The sequence below is a fragment of the Bos mutus genome, chromosome 18 (genome assembly GCF_027580195.1).
Source record: "Bos mutus isolate GX-2022 chromosome 18, NWIPB_WYAK_1.1, whole genome shotgun sequence".
NCBI lineage: Eukaryota > Metazoa > Chordata > Mammalia > Artiodactyla > Bovidae > Bos > Bos mutus.
The window spans coordinates 27,270,016-27,289,676 of record NC_091634.1 but is presented as its reverse complement, the minus strand read 5'-3'; the positions used below and the strand labels follow the sequence as shown (position 1 = coordinate 27,289,676).

The 19,661-nt window shown below is 52.1% G+C and overlaps 2 protein-coding genes across 3 annotated transcripts; both read left to right on the top strand.

Annotated features, from left to right (window-relative positions):
* The first annotated feature begins 92 nt into the window (after positions 1-92).
* THAP11 (THAP domain containing 11) lies at positions 93-1,957 on the top strand. Its single transcript, XM_070388169.1, has 2 exons — positions 93-1,576; positions 1,713-1,957. The coding sequence occupies exon 1, from the start codon at positions 336-338 to the stop codon at positions 1,242-1,244; it is 909 nt and encodes a 302-aa protein (XP_070244270.1). The 5' UTR covers positions 93-335; the 3' UTR covers positions 1,245-1,576; positions 1,713-1,957.
* A 2,359-nt stretch (positions 1,958-4,316) lies between these two features.
* On the top strand, positions 4,317-19,126 carry NUTF2 (nuclear transport factor 2). Of its 2 annotated transcripts, none has more exons than XM_070388171.1 (5): positions 4,317-4,458; positions 14,894-15,021; positions 16,656-16,727; positions 16,812-16,910; positions 18,609-19,126. In XM_070388171.1, the coding sequence occupies exons 2-5, from the start codon at positions 14,923-14,925 to the stop codon at positions 18,720-18,722; spliced, it is 384 nt and encodes a 127-aa protein (XP_070244272.1). In that variant the 5' UTR covers positions 4,317-4,458; positions 14,894-14,922; the 3' UTR covers positions 18,723-19,126. The 2 variants fall into 2 exon arrangements, with proteins under 2 accessions (XP_070244272.1, XP_070244273.1); XM_070388172.1 differs by lacking the exon at positions 4,317-4,458 and adding an exon at positions 4,976-4,996.
* Positions 19,127-19,661: the final 535 nt, after the last annotated feature.

The following is a 19,661-nucleotide window of genomic DNA, read 5'->3' as shown; positions in this document are numbered from 1 at the left end:
GGAATAAGCACGCCCCCGCTCCGGAAGTGAGCGGCTTCTGGCGCAGTGCATTGTGGGGGGCGTAGTCCTCCTCCTCAGGCGGTCCTTCGCGGCGTCCCCGGGGCCCACTCCGGAGCGCAGGCGGGCGGCTGGACCGGCGGCGCGGCGCGGGCCGGCGGGAGGCGTATTCTGGGCACGGGGCGCTGAGTTAGGCCGGCCGTGCCGGGCGGCAGTAGTGGGAGGCCGCCGAAGGCCTCGCGCGGCGCCGCCCGTCGAGGGGCGGGCGGCGGCAGACAGACCCGACCGTCGAAAAGCGCAGGAGGCCGGTGGGCCGGGTCGGGCCGCGCGGCGCAGCCATGCCTGGATTTACGTGCTGCGTGCCGGGCTGCTACAACAACTCGCACCGGGACAAGGCGTTGCACTTCTACACGTTTCCCAAGGACGCTGAGCTGCGGCGCCTCTGGCTCAAGAATGTGTCCCGTGCCGGCGTCAGCGGGTGCTTCTCCACCTTCCAGCCCACCACGGGCCACCGTCTCTGCAGCGTTCACTTCCAGGGCGGCCGCAAAACCTACACTGTGCGAGTCCCCACCATCTTCCCACTGCGCGGCGTAAACGAGCGCAAAGTAGCACGCAGACCCGCGGGGGCCGCAGCCGCCCGCCGCAGGCAGCAGCAGCAGCAGCAACAGCAACAGCAGCAGCAACAGCAGCAGCAGCAGCCGTCGCCGTCCGCTTCCACTGCCCAGACCACTCAGCTGCAGCCTAACCTGGTATCAGCTTCTGCGGCTGTGCTCCTCACCCTTCAGGCCGCTGTAGACAGCAGCCAGGCTCCAGGAACCGTGCCGCCGGTGCCTCCCACTCCCACGGGAGAAGACGTTAAGCCCATCGACCTGACGGTGCAAGTGGAGTTCGCGGCCGCAGAGGGCGCAGCCGCCGCCGCCGCTGCGTCGGAGCTAGAGGCTGCTACAGCAGGGCTGGAGGCCGCCGAGTGCCCCATGGGCCCACAGTTGGTGGTGGTGGGCGAAGAGGGCTTCCCTGATACTGGCTCCGACCACTCGTACTCGTTGTCGTCAGGCACCACGGAGGAGGAGCTCTTGCGCAAGCTGAACGAGCAGCGGGACATCCTGGCGCTAATGGAAGTAAAGATGAAAGAGATGAAGGGCAGCATCCGTCACCTGCGTCTCACCGAGGCCAAGCTCCGCGAAGAACTTCGCGAGAAGGATCGGCTGCTGGCCATGGCTGTCATCCGCAAGAAGCACGGAATGTAAACGAGTCCCTTTTTGGCCCTCCGGACTCCCAGATCCCTGCCAGCTTAGAGGGACCTGAGGCCACCGTTGTTGAACTCCCTCATACTCCTGGGGCACTGTTTGACAGTACTGAGGCTTAGGGCAGCTGGACTCTTTTGCTGGTGACCTAGTACCCTCTCATTTCCTCCTGAAGCAACGTCCTGAAGTCTGAGACTGCACTAGGGACACCAGCGGTTATGACTTTGTCTACCCATCCACACCTTCACTCCCTAACCCCAAGTTTATATTGCAGGTTCTGGTTAAGCAGAGGCTTCAGAACCACTGAACTTGAAACTTATCCCATAGGGATGCAGGTGGGATGCTGGAGGACTATGGCTTTGGGAAGACAACACCTTGAGTTTGGCTGGCAATCAGAGACAATTGTTGTGTGTGTAGTGATAAGAGATCCAAGTAACATCAGTTCTACTTTTTTGTGCTTTTCCTTCCCAGGTGCAGCCTGTGATTCTGATGGGGACTGGCAGATCTGTGCCTCAGCTTCCTAGGACTTCCCTCCCAGGAGGCCATCTACAAGGGGATCTAGGTGACCTGTTGATGGAAATCCAGCCTGCCAGGGACTTAGGTCTATCCTGTTATGTTTGCTACTGGTTACAAATTCTATTTTCTGTACAATTAGTCAGACTAAAGTTTTCACTGTGTTTGTTTGGCAAAACGAATTAAACAGAAAATAAGGTTTTTATTTGGGTCTCGCCATTTTATTTTTATAAGGACTCAGCTCAGGATCCTTGAAACATGGGCAGATGGACTTCCTGATAGGCCTCCCCCTTCTCCGCCTTGGTCTCGAGGACAGGCTGACCCTGGGAGTAGAGATGCTTCAGTGACCAGGTTTCTCCATAAAGGGGCTCTAACCCTCATAAGGTCTTCTCAGAGTTCCAACGCATCCTGAAGAGTTTGGAAATTGCACCAAATGGTCCTGGTTTGCCCATGGGTTAGCTCCCTGTGTGCTTTCAACTGGGGGAAGAATCAACTGAGAACTAAGCTGAATTGTGGCACTTCCTGGGGGTTTTGAATTCCTTAAGAATTTTCAGCTGGAATTGAATTTTGCTCACTATTCTCCCTTAGGCCTAGTACAGTGTCTGGCACACATGGGCATACAGTTACTTACATCAGTGAAGACCACAGCTGGAGCCAGCCATGGGTTCTTACAAGGAATATGGATACCTTTGAACTTGGTGCACTTTCATTGTGAAGGAGGTGGATCCTCAGAGGAATTTAAGGATGAGTTGGGATCTGTCATCTCTTGACTCATTTTCTTCGCTGTTAGCATCTTTATTTAGACTGGATGTTGTAGTGACAAGGTGACATTTTTATCTGTGGTTCCAAGTCATTTAGCCGAAAGCTGGCAACAAATGCCTTTAAAGCTAGCAGTGTTTAACATGGGTATTGGGGCACAAATGATACTTACTGGGCTCCATAAAACATGATTCTTTTCTCTGTTACTTATGGAAAAAGCCACTTACCTGGGGGCTTTCCCTGTAGTTTCGAACTAGAATGACTCTAAAATATCCCTCCAGTCTCTGCTGTCCTTCTGACCCCTTGGCATTGACAAGTGTCTGTTGGGGAGGAGAAGTGGGAGATAGGTTGTGCAGGTGCCTAGTTGGGGAAAGGACTGTATGTCTCCCTTCCTGGGGTTAGGTCTGGCTGGTCATAAGGTGGTGGAAGCACAGTAGTACCCTTCCAGGCCAGCAGGGACTGTAGCCCTTTATGGGCAGGTGTTGGGTCACTCACTCCGCTGTCCCCACCCGCCTTCATTAGGAGTGAGGATTTTCCCAGGCTCCAGCCATGCTCCTTAGTGTATCATTTAGCTCCTGTTTGCTGAAGGGATTTAAGACTTTCAACTTTGGGTCTCTTGAACCTCTCAGCGGCACTCCCAGGACAGAGTGAGAAGAGCCAAACTGGTCAGGATTCGCTAGTGTCTGGATATGATGAGCACACAGTCTCTGGGGTGTTTTATCTTCTAGAAGGGAGGAGAACAGCTCAGAGCAAGGGAGGCCCTAGATACACCACAAGCAGGGCAATGCAGTCTCCCGGACTGAGTAATAAGAGAAGAATCTAGTCAGGCAAAATAATACAGATCTGGGATTTAATGAACAGAAGCCTGGTCTGGTCTTACCAGCCATCCCCAGGTGGAGGGGTGGGGGTGATGGTGAGGATCTGTAAAGGTATAAAATTGCTGGACGAACAGGAGTACTGAGCCATCTCTGACTAGGAGAAACCTTGTCTCTATAAACTTAACCTGTGGTCCCCCGGCTTAGCTGCAGAATCCCAGCAGGCCTGACCGAGACACACGTTACTTCAAATGTTTGTGTTACCCAGGAAACGACAACGAAAATGGGCTTTGAAAGAAAAGAGTAATGGGCGGGAGGGAGACTATGGACAATTTAATCGCTTAAATCACGGGGAAGGTTTGAGCGCACCAGTTATCTTTTTTCATTAATAAAACCAAGATTCTTAGTTGCCCTGCCTGATGCAAAACCCAACAACAAAAAACTTGTGAGAATGCTTTGTACACCCTAACTGCAGAAATCTAAGAGTAAGCTTGTTTCCAGCCCAGGAAAGCCTCGCTTGCTTGAAACCAGCTTTGGGTGCAACTTGCACCCGGTAGGGCGCAAGAATGTTGGGACAACAGAAGCTGTGGGTTCCGCCCCGGGTAGCCTTGGAGCTCCACTCGGAAGAGCCGCAGGGGCGGCCACAGCACCAAAGGGGAGGGGGGTTTGCGAGCAGAAACAGCTCAGGGGCCCAGGGAGGGGCGGCTAGGCCAGTTTGAGAACAGGCCGAGCTCCCACGGAGGCGGGGCCAACACCGAAAGGCCGCGAAAGCTGGGCGGGGCCGGACCAGCTGGGACTTGGCGACAACCGAGGCCTGACCCCAGCCTGGCGCCAAGCTCGGGTGTTCCAGAGGCTTCCGCTAGACCACAATTCTCAGGGGCTCGCCCCGGCAGCCTCCCTCCCTAACTTAGCCTCACCTCCCGCGCTGCGGGCCGTGTCTGGGCCTCGGCGAATAGGACGTCGGGAATGGTAGTTTTCTCCCAGCGCACCTATACCAGAAAAGAGCACGAGGAAGACTGCGTTTCCCAGAGTGCAGCGGGGTGGCAAGGGAAGGCAGGGGGGAAGGGACAGTCGGTCGCAGACCGCGCTGGGTTGCCGCCGCTGTTGCCGCCATCGTGCCAGCCCCTCGGGTGAGTGTCGGGGCTAGCGCGCCGGGGCTGGGGCTGGGCCGCAGGAGCTGTGCTCCGGGTCGCCTGGAGCTTCTGCTGCAAGTCCCCGGGCGGCCCCTCCCCTACCCCCCCCCCCCGGCGGCCCCAAAGCCGCGCGGGGCCGGGGCCATGTGTCGCGCGCGGCTCCGCCTCCCGCCGGTCCTCTGAGGCGGCGGCCGGGGGAACACAGAGGAAGCCAGGAACCTATTTCGGGCGTACCGTGCAGGTGGCAGGCACACTGGACCGCTCCGAAGCCAGGCCTTTTTCTCTGGTCTGGACCACCCAGATGGGGCGCTCCGGGCCCCGCCCCGTCTGGCCTAGCCAGGCCTGCCCGAGTCCCGCAAACTGCAGGCAGGCTAGCGGGCGGACCCCATCCCCACGTCCTGCCGCCAGCCCGCCAAGGATTCGGGGATGGGTAGACGCCACCCAGCCCGTTCCGGAGTCAGCATTGGGTAAGGGCGCCCGCGTGCAGCAACCCTATCCTCCTCCGGTTCTGAACCACGGCTCGGCTAGGATGTAGGTGAGCGCTCACTTGCTTTTTTGCCGGCTGAGAGTGCACGAAACCTATCTCCCACTCCGGAACTCATGCGTAGGTTCTTCTGCGTGGAGGGCAGGGTCAAGGAATCTGCCGCGGGAGGGGGTTCCACATGGGACTTAACCCCCAGCAGCCTTGGAGAATCTGGCCTGAGGAGACGAGGCGGCTCCGGACTCGTAGGCTCAGCCCCCGCCCTTCTTTCTATCAGTGACCAGACCTCAGCCGTAGGTGGGTTGGCCGGCTGTGTTAGTGGAGGGAGGGAGGGAGGAAGCCAAGGAGGTGAAGCTGAATATGTGAGCCTCCAACACATTGTTAGATATCTTCAGTACAGCCTAATCCTCCCATCTGCTGCTCCCAGAGTCGTCTGCCCTTCTTCATAGAGGAGGATGATTCCATGAGGGTGGTAACAATAAGGTGGGGCTTGATGGAGGGGAAGGCACAATCCAGGTCTGAGGTCGGTGAGCCTAATGCCAAACGAGGCTGGGCTGCAAGGGACATTGGGGGAGGGGCACTTTTGGGCTGTGAGGCCCTTTGAAGCCTGGGTGGCAGAACTAGGGCTGGAGACTGCAGAAAGTCAGGCTTCCCTCTCTTGCTTGCTCATTCATCCAACATTCAGAGCGACCTCTGAATAGGCAGAAAGCTGGTTGGGCCTTGGGAAATTGCCTTTAATGAAGGCACCGGGTCTCCATTGAGTTCTGGAGGAAGGGGAGTAGCTAGCCATAGAGCGGTCCTCAGGCTGGTTTTGGGAAGGCCCTTCCTGACTGAGTGATGGTAAATTAAGGGACAAGTCCAGAGAAGACCATGGGATATGGGGAAAAGACAGTTTGTCAAGCCTTGAATTTTCTGACCCAATGCAGCTAATGAGCCACAGTTCTCCCAGGTACTAAAGAAGCAGCCAAGTCTTTGCACACCTGGCCTCAGCAGCAGGCAGGTCTCTTAGGAGAGTTGAGTTAAGCCCATGATGCACCACCCTTGGAATTTTTTTTATTTTTCCTTTTCTTGAATATTTCCCCAGGTAGTATTTTTCTGGTCATTGAACTCAAGCCTTGGAATTTTTCTTGCAGTTGCATTTTAAGTCCCCGCTGTTAAGGTTAAGAAGGATAGGCAAGGATCTGTCTAGATCTCCTCACCAGGCCTACTTTCTCCTTGTCTTTCTCTTTCTCCTAGTTCACATCCTAGCCTACGAGCGTGAACTAGTCAGGTTCATTCAACAGGCTCAGGAGAGGCCTGGTTTGCTCATGGAGGTGGGCAACAAGGAGGGACTACCCCCAGGACACACGTAGGGTCAGTGTGATTGGATGTCTTCGTGCCATAAGCAGTTGTTTCAAGATCTTGAGATTGTCTGGGTTGCTTCTTTCTAGGACACCAGTGTCAGGTGAGTTAGGCTTTATGGCTATGGATTAGTTCACAGATTCCAAAGCCCTAGGTGACTTGATCACAAGGGTTTTCTTTGAGGTCAAAATGCTGTTGTTCTTTCTCATAGGTTACCTGGGAAGGGGAGGGATTCAGGTCCCTCCTTCTCATTCCACACCTTAAGTTCCGTATAACTTCTGTGTCTGGGGTCAATCATGTAACCATTGCTACGCATCCTGACCCCCATAAGTCCTTGACCTTTCTGGAATTTGGCAAGCTGTCTGCATCTCAGAGCTCAGAGATAAGAGGAGAACACCGAGGTTGTCCACAATCAGTATGCACCCTCTCTAGTCTTGTAACGCTGACTTGGGTGGTGGGGCCTGGCCTGGGACAGTCAGGATATGGCTGCGTAATAAAGGGTCAGGCTGTGAGGAGACTGGGTTCTCAACCAGCTCAAAACTATGTCCCTTGGTGACATGGAACTCACCTCTCTGAGTCACATTTCACTTTATTCTGACTTTCCAACTGGTGGGTTGGGATGGAAATAATGATTTATGTGAAAGAATGCTCAAATTTTAGGATTGGAAGGCACCTTATATCAAAAAATTCTAGAATCCCTTTACTGAGGCATTAGTATCTTGCTTGAATTATTTTTTTCTCTTGTCTCACCAATGATGCATTTTACTCAGCCACCATTCTTGCGGCCCTTTTCTGTATGTCAGGCTCTGGGCAGAAGCTGGAGGTAGAGTAATGAGTTCCTACCAAGTCCCAGTGCTGGGAAAGGAGGTCACAGTAGTCAGGGAGACAGAATGTTGCTATTATGTATTGAGGTCTAAGTTGAAGAGACCCACAAGGGACTCTTGGCCCTTTGCAAAAGGTTGGGGTGAGGGGGGCTTCTGAGTGACAGAGTAGAGGCTGTTACCAAAGAGTAAAGGCTGTTAGTGAGCCCACTCTCCTTTCCAGTGCCTGAAGAAACCATGGAGCAAGGTATCCCTCAGGATGCTGGGCCCAGGAAGGTCTGGGATCCCTTGAGCAACTTGGCCGTCACCACTCCAAATTGCTGTTGCTATTGAGTCTAGATAGATCTTCTGTCACCAGCTCCTCGTCTCTCAGAGGTCTCTGCTGGGTGTTCTCCCAGTACCTGAGAATCTAACCAGCATTTTGTGGTCCATGACCTCCTTCCCTGCCTGAACCTGGCTTGGTGCCTTCTACCTCTTTGACTGAGACCTTTCAGGTCACTTATTCAAGTGCCCAGTGCTCTTGGAATGATATCTATCAGGACATCTTTCCAGAGTGAAACAGGCGCCGTCCCCAGAAGTGAAAGGGAGTAGTACTTTTGGAGATTGGGGAGTGAATCCAAAAAGTTCTCCACAGGGTGGACATTGAATGTTAGGCAGGATTTCTGTGGACAGCTTGAGCTGAACCTCCTGATGGGCCTGTTTTTAAAGTTAGTATTTTTTTTTTCTGATGGGCCATGAGAATGTTTGTATGTGAGGGGTTGGGTTTGCGTGGTATTGCAGAAGACTTGAGAGTCCTTTGGACTACTAGGAGATCAAACCAGTCAGTCCTAAAGGAAATCAACCCTAAATATTCATTGGAAGGACTTTGCTGAAGCTGAAGCTCCAGTACTTTGGCCACCTGATGTGAAGAGCCAACTCATTGGAAAAGACCCTGATGCTGGGAAAGATTGAGGGCAGAAAGAGAAGGGAACGGCAGAGGATGAGATGGTTAAACAGCATCACAGACTCAAAGACGTGAATTTGAGTACACTCCTGGAGATGGTGAAGAACAGGGGAGCCTGGTGTGCTGCGGTCCATGGGGTCGCAAAGAGTCAGACACCAGTTAGCAACTGAGCAACAACGCCTTCCCCAATTTTGAGATTTTGTGATTTCTTGCTTTGACCACATATGGCAGGAGTTCCTGAAGATTCTTCCTGAGGGAGGTGCTAGCGTGCGGGTTATCCCTGCAGTGGCTCCAGCAGTGACCGACGCTGCTGGTCAGCACCCGTACCACCAGGTCTGGGTGGCACCATCTCCATCCTCACTCTGTCAGCAGAAATGTGTCTTCCTGGTAGGAATCATTTGTTCAGGTCTGACTGTGACTCAGGAAGGTGGCCAGGGAAGAGGGACACAAGAGGACTGGGGTTGGTCCTTGTCACTACCCTGGGCCTTTATTTATTGCTGGTACCTGCTATATGCCAACTCCTTAAGCACTCAGGCTGGAGAAGGGTCTACCCTGCGAAGGAGAACCTCCTCTCATGAGAGAGATGCGTCCAAGGAACCTGGGAACTGAGGGTTGTTTGCCTCAGTAAACGGGGGATTCAGAAATGTTTGTTTCCTAAAGCCTCAGGTACTCTGTCAGAGCCACTGGGTCTCTCCAGGGCAGAAACTGCAGCCCCCTGGAAGGACATCTGTATAGAGATATTGGTTCCACTTGCAGAGGTGGTTCAGGCCCAGGTCAATACACGGTCTCATTTGCAGGTTGTACACCTGCTGTGACAGGCTGAGCATGCACTTAAAGGGTTTCCCTTCTGACGGGCGTAGAGCTTGCCAATTTCAAAGGGGAAGAAAAAGCCTGGGCTCCATTCTTCGTTTTTCCATCTACGCTTCTTGCTACTTGACATGGGCTCTCAACTATTCCAGTCCAGGCCAATTTTGTAGACATTTTAATGCCGGCTATGCCCCAGTGGCCTTGCGTGGTCTTGAATTCTTAGCCTCTCAAGAGTCTTGGTTTCATCTACAAAGTTGCAGTAATCATACCAGCTTTACAGAACTGAGAGGCTGGAATGAGAGAAGACGTGTATGTAATAACTGTTTGGTTTACAGGGCTTTGACTGATGGTACACGAAATATCAAGTTCATGGATGGGAACTGTCTAGGCCAGGGCCCCAGAGATCCCTGAACCACCTCGGAAAGGGGGCTACTCAGGAACTGAGTATGGGCAGAGCAGAGGGACTAGAATGCAGGTCTCAGGATTCAGCTTCTGGGCCAACCAGGGCAACCTGACGCCTCTGGAGCCCTCTCCAAATAGAAGAGGAGAAGGCCCTTAGTGTGCTGGGGGCACCTAGACCTCAGGGGTCTGCCCCGGGAAAGGGTTCTGTCCTGGGCAGCGGACTGTGGCTGCTGTCTCTCCCAACTGCAGGCGAGTGAGTGGTGAACGAGGCTGTTGCCAGTCCTGGGTCAAGGCTGTTCCTTCGTGTGGTGTCCTATAGGAGGCTGAGATAACCCTCCTTCCCAGCTCTTGACCCAGTGTTCACCTCGTACCTGCCAGCTGAGTCCTGCTTTATATCCGCAGTTGATTACCCCGAACATCCTCATAATTACTGATGAAGACAGGGTCTGAGGGTCCTGCCATGTGGGAGAGGAGGAGCAGACTAGCGGCCAGGCCTTTGATGGCGTGGTCCTGTGCCTCCTCTTCAGCCACAGTTGTCCCTCAGGTGATCAGAACCTTGGGAATTGGGGTGGGAGGGAGGGGCCAAGCACCACTAACACACACCTCAGACAGATGGCTGGGTGGAAGGCAAAGGATTGTTTCCTGACAAATTGGACAGAAGGTGTGGGTGGAGGTGAAGTGGGTCACCTGGCCACTTAAATTGAACAGGGTTTTCCCAGAACACACTTCTCCAGAGAAGAGGGCCTAGGTGAGGCACCTTGCAGACAGGGACAGGGGTACCCCAGTCAGGGAGAGGGACCACTAACATATATGTAAATGTGATAATCTCATGCAGTGACAAGTGCTAAGAAGATGAAGCAGGATGATGAAATGAGTACCCGGGAGGCCACTTGAGACTGAATGGTCAGGGAAGGTGTCTATGAGGAGGTGACCTTTGAGTGGACACACATGTGACGAGGAGCTAGACACATGAAGGAGGATCTGGATACATCTGGGAGGAAGGATGATCCAAGCAGAAGGATCAACAGTTGCAGAACCCTCCAGTGAGAACAGGCTCAAGATGTTCCAGAAATAGGAAAATGCCCAGAGTGGCTGCAGAGGATGGGGAGGAGTGGGTGGCCAGAGATGAGGTTGGATAGCTGGGAGGCCAGGTTACCCTGGACCTTGAAGGCAGGATAAATGGTTGAGATTTTGTCAGTGGAGAATGGGAAGGCTGCTGCACAGGATACACACTACTCTTCAGATCAGTGTCTTCCCCTCTGGTTGCAGTCCACAACGTTCCCTCTGTCTAGTCCACGCCTGTGCTCTGGGTTTAAGCCAAAGTTGTCTGTCAGTTCTACCTGTCGGAATCCTTCCCAGCCTCTGCTTCAGGGCCCTTGAGACCTAGCAGACAGTAGGTATGAAGGTCGTAGTGCTGAGTTGGTATGAGTTCAAGGATCACATTATAAGATCACAGATAAGAACATAGATCGCACATCTGGTGTTCCCTGTGGGCCTCAGTGATAGGCCATCCAACATGAACATCCTTCTGTTTGAAAGTGTGGAGTTAGTAATGAATGTCCTCTTCCTCTTTCTCGTCACTCTTCTGACCCCAGTCGTGCCCTAGATCCAGCTAGGCCCACATTTATCTCTGCTTCGCTGAGATGGTGGAATGGGGTTGTGACTTTGAAGGTTTAGGAAAAGCGTGAGATCATCCCCCATGAAAACATCCATTGTTTAGTGTGGCAGTCTGCCTGGTGCCTTTGTTTGGAGGCAGAAGCCCTGGTTCAAGCCTGTCTTGCCCCTTTCATAAAAAGCCAAGGTTAGAGATCAGGGCTTCAGCCCTACATGTCATTCGTTTTTATCTCCAGACCAGTTGTCACTGGAAGTCTTGGTCCTGGAGCCCACTAAGCCTGGTTCCATCCAGTTCCACCATTTATTAGGCTCGTGACCTTGAGCAAATTTAGCTGACCTTGCTGGGCCTTGTTTTGCTCATCTCTAACATTGGAGTTGACTCACAGGGTGTTAGAACAAAATGCATGTAAAGCCATGAGCACATTTCTACACTGAATACGCATTAGTGAAAACGAGACATCAGCTGGACACTACTGTTTCGAGTTTCAAAATACTGGAAACTCTGACCCAGAATTTGAGGAGCAAAATGAACGGTTTTTTTTTTCTGTTACCCAGTGGGATCCCCTGGGCCAGAGCTTTTAACCTGATGTGTATGACAGCCTCAGGGAGTATGAACTACTTGAAGTCAGTGACAAGACTGGGGCATCTCTGCCTCTGTGTGGATTGATTGGGAGCGGGCCACAGTGTATGAGACGTTCTTAGAGAGTCTTTGCACCCACAGAGACCTAAGGGTCAGTGAAGGCTGATATTCAGTGGGTGAGAGGTCACCGAGATCATTTCTGCTCCTCGAGGAGCCTGGCCTCAGTCAGCCTGAGTGAAGCAGGAGGCGGTGGTCAGCGGCCCTCTCGGAAGAGCTGTAGGAGAAGCTGTCATGAAGGTCAGTCCGCAGTCTCACGCGAGGCTGCCCATCAGCCTTGCATTGTGTTTCTTTCCAGGCTATTCTTTCCACAGTAAATATATTAGAAGCAAGGCCGGGGCTGTCTGGCCATCCTGGGGAACCCCCAGTCCAGCCACCCCTCCCCTGTGTCCCATGGGGATGGGAGGTGGCCCCCACACCCTGCTGCTTTTTCTAGGCTCAAGAATACCACCTCCCAACTACAGGGTGAAAGCTTTGTGGAAGATGTGGAGTCAGAAACTGGAAGTCCCATAGTTTACTGGACTCTGTGCTGGGAGATTGAGGGGGTGGGATGGGATGTGGCAAGAACCAAATGGGAACGCTCACAGCCCAGAGCCACAGTGGAGTGGGCCCTGGGTATGCCGATCCAGGCTTGCACGTGGTGTTGGAGGTCAACAGTTGAGTCTGCAAAGGAAGACCCAGATGGGAGGCATCTGAATGGTGACGTGAGGGGAGGGCAGGCATCCCAGCGGGAGGACTCACCTGTGCAAAAACCCCGGGAGCAAACTCTGAAGTTCCGGTGTGTTTAGCTGTGGTGCTGGATTGAGGCGGGAGAGAATGGCTGAAGAGTTAGGGATAGGTGTGGATAGCCACCTGTGGGCCTTCAGGTGTTTGACCTTGAACCCAAGGATGAGGGGTTTGTAGGGGAGGGACATGGCCAGCCTTGTGGCTTAGAACTCAAGGACGCAAAATTAGCAGAAAATAAGCAGTGACCTTAACCAGAGAACTCAGGATCAGCACTGATGTGCTGGACAAGTTGGGGCCACAGGCTGAACCTTGGTTTTTCCACCTGTAAAGTGGGCTGACGGTGAAATCAACCGCATGATTACTACACAGAGGTAAACACATCAGGGTCAAGCAAGCCTTGAACAAGGTTGCTGTGGGCTTCAGAGGCACCACTTGACATCGCTAAAGCAAAGTCTTCAATCCACATAGCTTTGAAGGTTCCTGCTCACCCTTTTTGAATAGTCCTGTCCCTCAGGAGAGCTCCCTTTGCCCTGCCCCCTCCACCCGGCCAAAGGGCTCTTCTGTCCCTTTATCCCTCCTACCTCTTTACTCCACCTCTGCTTCTGCCAAGTCGTTTTTGTGTTAGAAACTTATCACACTATTAAGAACAATGTTGAGAAAGGAAAAAACACCTCACTTCCTTCACCTCAGTGTCCCACCATATGGCGCCACTTTTCTGTGGATAGCTTCTAGTCTTATTTCCCCTCACCCTCCATCTCCCGCTTCCCGGTTTCCTGCCCTTATCTCTTCTTGTGTCCCCAGGCACATGCTCATGTTGTTTCTCCTGACTGGCACACTCCTTTAAGACCTTCTCTGAGGGCTGCTGAGAACAGAGGGCAAGATGGCCCTAGTTCATTCCTCCCTGCCCCAGAAGTCTTGGGGGGGCTCAGCAGGGCACCTTGGGAGTGTGATGTGGTGGGGTTGGGCTGCGATGGGTGAGTCATCTGGTGGAAGGGGCAGAGATGCGCAATGCCAGGCTCTTGTGCCTCCAGTGACCCGAGTTTGCATGTGGTGCTGTCACAGTCTGACCCCTTGAAAATGTGACCAAGACAGAGCAGCTGAGAGCAGCTGCGTATCCTGTGTTTTTCCCACTTGTTCTGTTTCTTGGCAGAGAGCAAGCTGGGACACTCCTTGTCCCAGGCAGGCGCCGCTGGGCCCAAGCTTTCTCCTGTGCTTCTTTTAGACTTTCCTGGACATTTAGTCATCCCAGCACCGTGCTGCTATTTTTAGTGCCACCACCTCCTAGGGAACCTAAAATAAAGCTGGCTCAGCTTCCTGGCCCCTCATTGGCTGGAGCGTTGGTCACAGGCTGGGAGATTGGCTGAATTGGGCATAAGCTACTACCCACTTCCACTGTCCTTCCTCTGGTTCCTCTGGCCTAGGGTGAGGCCATAGGGACCAGAGCAAACCAGCACTAACCAAGCTGAGTCAAGAGCTTTACTAGGTTCCCTTAGTGAGACCCCACTGGCAACAGCAGGGTTCCACCCCCTTATAGAGAAGAGGGCTGAGGCCCTCAGGATGGCAGTGACTTGCATCAGATCCCACCACTACCAGTGGTTGTCTGCCGAGATCAAACCCACCTCCTTACAGCTTTGGTTCAGAGTCCTGTTATTAGGAGAGAGTGGGTGGGTTCCTGTGTAGTCAGAAACAGCTATAGAACAACAGAGGTCTGCTGTTGTGGGTCCTGCAGTGAGATGCGCTCCACTCTACTCAGGAGGAGCCTACCAAAGCCTGAGCGGCTCTTTCGTCTGGGGCTTGGATTTTTCATCTAGCAGCCTTGGATCCCTGATATCTGTAGCAGGGTGGGTTGGAGGGGGTACGGCTCCCCTCTTGCTCGGAGACCAGAGAGGGGCAGCCCTTCTGAGGGAGCCAGTGCTGGGATGGGGTGTAGAGACATGACTCATTTTCCCCTCCCAACCTTCCTTTGCCTTCCCAGCATTTCTGTTGTCATCTGTGATCCTCTGAACTCATGGTCCCAGCTCTGCAGTTGGTAGATGTAACCCCTCTCGGTGATGAAATGATGTCATGTGGCCTCAAAGAAATAAACTTCCCCCTTAAGACAAAGTGAGGGAGGGTCACTTGCTGTCTTTGTTCCTCAAGTGGGACCTTGAGGAACCATTTCTCCCCACTCTGACCGGGTCTTCTACCTGCCAGTAAGGCCCTGGGGTAATGTTAAGGGCCTGAGTGCTGCAGTCGAAGACACTTGACTCAGACATCAGTAGTTCCTGACCTGCAAAGTGGGAAGAATAGCAGTAACTGGCTGTGCAGGTTGTTGAGAGGATTAAATGAAAAGAAATGGGGAGAGTGCTTAGCTCATCCTCTGTAGTACTTGCTCTGACCTTCCTTCATCCGGGCTCCCCCTTCAGGACCCATCCTTCTCTATGATCCTGACACCAGGAGGGTCTGAGTTGTCCATCTCTGGGCTCCCTGCACTTGTCTGTATTGAGGGATTGCTTATCAGTTCCCTGGGTCCTCTCCGTGTTCTCCAGGAGCACAGACCTCAGCAGAGCACTGCCTGCTCAAGGAGGTCTGGGAGGGGTGGGGGTCAGTGAAGAGACTGACTGGCTACCTGCTGCTTCCACGGTACCAACGCTTCCCTTCCTGTCTTGCTGGACTTACAGGTCTCAACGAGGCCGGGTGACGCTCCAGAATGGGAGACAAGCCAATTTGGGAGCAGATTGGATCCAGCTTCATTCAACATTACTACCAGTTATTTGATAATGACAGAACTCAACTAGGCGCAATTTATGTAAGTCTTCTGCTCTAGCACCAAAACGGGATTCCAGGGGATCAATTCAGATGTGGGGCCCATGCCTCCAGTTCACAAGTTCTGGCACCCCTCACTGGATTGGCTGAGCCCTTTTATCTGAGCTACTCTTCACAGGGTAGGGGGCTTAAGGCCTAGCCCAGCTCCCCAGGCCACATGGACCTTTCTGTCATCTTCTGCATGAGTGAGATTCTTAGGTAATCTAGTGGATCTACATGAGTGGTACCATAGGCAGCACTTTCTGGGCTCGCCCTTCCATGGTCCTGTGAGTGCCTCTGGTCCAGACCAGCACCGGTGGACAGAGGCTAGGGCTTCTGGTGCCCCCTGGAGGCAGCAGCTGTAAGAATCATCAGTGCACCTCAGATGGCTTCTGGAAGCCCCAGGTCCAGTGTCCTTTGAAGAGCTAAAAGCCCCTGAAAGCTCATGGGAGGCGGGTGTTTCTTGAGTAACCCTTCTGTGTAGGCATTTTTTACTGCTATGTTAATGATGTTCATATATACCAAAATTTACTTGTATTTGACCCTGCCCAAGACAGAAATGTGATTGATCAAGCCACGCCTAGCAGGTCTGCCCAGGATAGAAGTGATAGGAGTCATCACGCACAGCCTTGCAGCTTGATGGGCTGTGGGCAAACTCCTCTGTCTCCCTCAAAAAGTCAGGGCCAGTTCAGACATTTTGAAGAAAAGAAAGGGATCTTAGCGGTGGAAGGCCACATCCGGCCCAGGTAATTGATTGTCATTATCACAGGTAGAGGGTTTTAAAAACTCAAACTGGCCTGACTGGGATCTTTGGCACTTCTGTCTTGTTGCTTTTGAAATCAATTAAAGCAGGTCTGACCCAGAGAAGAGTTAGCAACGTCTTTAAGGAGTACTTTATGTATGTCGTTTTATGGAAGCTCATCACGTTTTCCCTTTAAACATCAGGAAACAGATTGGGTGGGGGGGGAGGTGGATAAAAAACTAGTTTGCCTAATGTCAGAGCTGCTGAGTAGCAGAGGCACTTTTGAGCTCTGGCCCAGGAGGCTCTGGTAGGAAAGATGGGGTGGGGAGGCAGTGAAGCTGTGGGTTACATGTTGATGGTTGGGAGGGTCCCAGGAGAGGCCTTGTCAGCCTCCACCCCTCCCTGACCCCATGGGAAGGGCCTCTGTGGAACTGACTCTGGGCTCTAGAGATGGTGTTGAACATAGATGTTTCCTAGTTCGTTCCTTCTTTTTTTTGTTCCAAGTTATTTCTGATGATTATTCTGGGACTGGTGCTGACCAACCAAACAACAGGATGGTTTTTGACTTGAGTCTTGGCCACATATGGCCAGCCTGGAGCTCATCCATATCAAAGGCCATACAACTTTTTGGATAAAAAGTGGGAGATGAGCTTGCTTATTAGTAAGTTTGTGTTTTCTTACATAGTCTTTCAGAGCTTGGGCTCTGCGATGCTGGGGTGTAATTAAAGTTGTTAATCATCTGAAGTTTGGAAATTACCCTCATTTCCCTTCTTTACAGACAGGGAAACAGACATGGACTCATGTTCCCCAAGCAGGACCCTTTTGGGGGTCTTTTCAGGGCCTCAGCGATATTCCTTGTGCTCTGAAGCTCTGACCCCAGATTTCCTGGTTTTCAGATTGATGCGTCATGCCTTACGTGGGAAGGACAGCAATTCCAGGGGAAAGCTGCCATTGTGGAGAAATTGTCTGTAAGTAAGGGCCAGGTCTGGGCTGCAGGCAGCTCCTTCCCCACCCTGCTGGCCACAGCCCACCACCTATTTTTTCTCTTGCAGAGCCTTCCATTCCAGAAAATCCAGCACAGCATCACGGCGCAGGACCATCAGCCCACACCAGACAGCTGCATCATCAGCATGGTTGTGGGCCAGCTCAAGGTAATGGTGCTGCTGCCTTGCAGCACCACTGTCCTGCTCCTCAGGGACACCCAGACAAGTGATGCCTGGAGCTTTGCAGCTCAGTACTCTAGCCATCAGCCACACGGGGTGATTTTTAAATTGCATGAAGTAAAATGAAATAAAATTAAAATGTAGTTCCTCAGTTGCATTAGTCATATTTCAAGTGCTCAGAGTTATTCATGGCTGCCTATTGGACAGCACAAACATAAAACATTTCTGTTATTGCAACAAGTCCTACTGGAGAGCACTGGTATAAAGCCTTGGAAAAGGGACAGTGAGGTACAGGAACAGGATAGGGCTGTGATCCCAGCCACTGGGCCTTTGTACTGCCCCCAAGCTGTAGGGGAGCCTTCTGCAGGCAGCTGACCCTGAACTGGAGTCTATGCTACTATTCTCCAAGCTGGCTGCTGGCTCTTCCACCTGCTGAACAAAGCAGATTCTGGGAACTCCCGCTTCTCTTTGGATTTCTAGTTCTACTTCTCAAGGCCTGTTAACCTCAAAGCTTTCCTGTGGTCCTTTGGTGCCTCTGCCCGTACACCCCACCCCCCTTCCAGGAACTCCTACTTGTTATACTCTAACAGACTGAAGATTTCCAAAAAGCCTCTCCTTCCCAAAGCAGGACAGATGAGCTGCCCCTTAACCAGGTTCCAGCCTCCTGGGCATGTGGCATCATGGTCCCCAGAATATGAGACCCACATGCCTTCTCCCTAGGCTAGGCAGGGCTTCCTGAGTCCAATACAAGGGTGGAGGGAAAGGGCGGCCCTCTAGGCCTCTCCACTGGACCTGGATGGACCTGCCTTTTGGCCTGGTTTTTCCTGTCAGTTTCTCCTGCCTGTTCAAGATACCCTGCCCAGAGAGTGTGCTCAGATAGGCCTTGGGAGTGAGGAGGTCTTTTCTGGGGTCTCAGGGCACACTTTCCCAGGCTGGGGTCATTAAGCAGTGCCTCTTCCACCTGGCTTCAAGTTCTTTCTGGTGTTTCTGTCCAACCCCCAAAAGACTGATTTGCCTCCTTGCTGATGATAATTCCTGGAAAAAACAGTGATGTTAGAAACACAGCTGGTTAGTTAGGCTTCTACCTCAACTAGGCCTCATCTGGGTGTTCTGCAGTTTGGCTGGAGGTCTCTCACCCTTTTTTTGTTGCAAATATTATATGTTACATGACAAGAAACAGATTACCTGATAGGGATGCATTAGTTTTTTTCTCTGCAGAGTTGTAATTGGTGTGAGCTTGGTTTTGAGCCTTTTCTCATGTACAAAGTCATTATTAGTAGTATCTTCTCATGGGTGGACTAACTAACATAATCAGACACTAAGACTGTTTAGTTTTTAGACTACCATGAGTTACATGATAAGCACCACAGAACTCTTTCAGATTGGTCACTTTTGCCCAGAAACATGAACTCAGAGGCGCTATGTTGTCTGCTATATTGCTGTAGCTAACTGGTGAGTTGTTCTGCAGTTTGAGTGTACATAGTATGAGCTGCCACCTCAAGTCCCCTTTGTGCCAAGTTCAATGTTACATACATTATGTCAGTTCACAATCACGAGTACCCTGGGCTCTCCTAGGATTTGTGTCCAAGATAGAAAGGCCTGATTGCAAAGTCAGCATTCTCCTCCAACTGAACACCCTTCCTGTTCCTTGGCCAACTTAACTGAACCATTTTTTTCTCTTTACAGGCTGATGAAGACCCCATCATGGGGTTCCACCAGATGTTCCTATTAAAGAACATCAATGATGCTTGGGTTTGCACCAATGACATGTTCAGGCTTGCCCTGCACAACTTTGGCTGACCTCCTCCCAGCCAGGCACTCATGCTGTTTCCTCCTCCCTCCTCTCCCCGATACTATTCACACTCCTCCAGATGCTCCAAATATCATTCACAAACGAGCAGGGCCGCGGTGGGCGTGGGCGCAGTGCGCTGCTGCTACCGAGGTGTTGTGCATGATGTTTGGATGCTAGACTAGTTGCATCTGACAGGAGAAGTTTGTGTTGTACCAGCGCATGCCTTGGAAAGACTTAAGTAATGCAAAAGGTTGTCTTTTTTTTTTTTTTTTTAATCTACTGACAAGTTGCTCTAGTAACCCAAAGAAGTGAAGGAGAAAGCAGCTGCCTCACCGCCCAGATATTGATTTGTTCAGATGTTTCAATGCCTCATGATACAATAAAACCACGAAAATTTTCTTAACAGTTTAAATTGTTTGAATTAGTTGAATAGTGGGCTGGGCATCCATAACTACCCTGCCTCGTTGGCTCTCTCATGTCTCACCATCCCACATCTACGCCCACTCAGCAATACCTGTTGCAAGGAGAAAACACCGAAGCAGCACTCTGAGCTCAGGCAGCACTCTGCACTCGCTTCTCTTAGAAGCCCTGTAGGGCATAGTGTTCCCTCCATCTGGCCTTGGAAAAGTGAGCTGCAGACAGGGAGAGCTCAGGTCTGAACGGAAGAGTCCCTTGAAGCCTCGGCAGTCAGTCCTGACATTTCCTGTGACCTCTACACTGGGTAGCGTCAGGGCTCTAATGACAGGTGAGATGATGCAGAATCCCACCGAAGATTGAAAAGCCTTGGCAAAAATGGCCCATTAGGTTCAGGCCCTCTGGACTGAGGGCTCAGCAGGACCAAGCATGAGCAGGCATTTGAGGGCGAAGGCCCTGTTCTAGCCACAGAAGGGTCACTATCACATCCAGCATGCCCCGTAAATCCCCGGACAAGCAGAGGGCAGCTCTTA

Bases quoted from the DNA above. Each gene is read 5' to 3' on its own strand.
- NUTF2 (XM_070388171.1), top strand. From the start codon at position 14,923: ATGGGAGACAAGCCAATTTGGGAGCAGATTGGATCCAGCTTCATTCAA. The intron at 15,022-16,655 runs GTAAGTCTTCTG...CCTGGTTTTCAG, and splicing joins CTCAACTAGGCGCAATTTAT to ATTGATGCGTCATGCCTTAC. The intron at 16,911-18,608 runs GTAATGGTGCTG...TTCTCTTTACAG, and splicing joins TGGTTGTGGGCCAGCTCAAG to GCTGATGAAGACCCCATCAT.
- THAP11 (XM_070388169.1), top strand. From the start codon at position 336: ATGCCTGGATTTACGTGCTGCGTGCCGGGCTGCTACAACAACTCGCAC.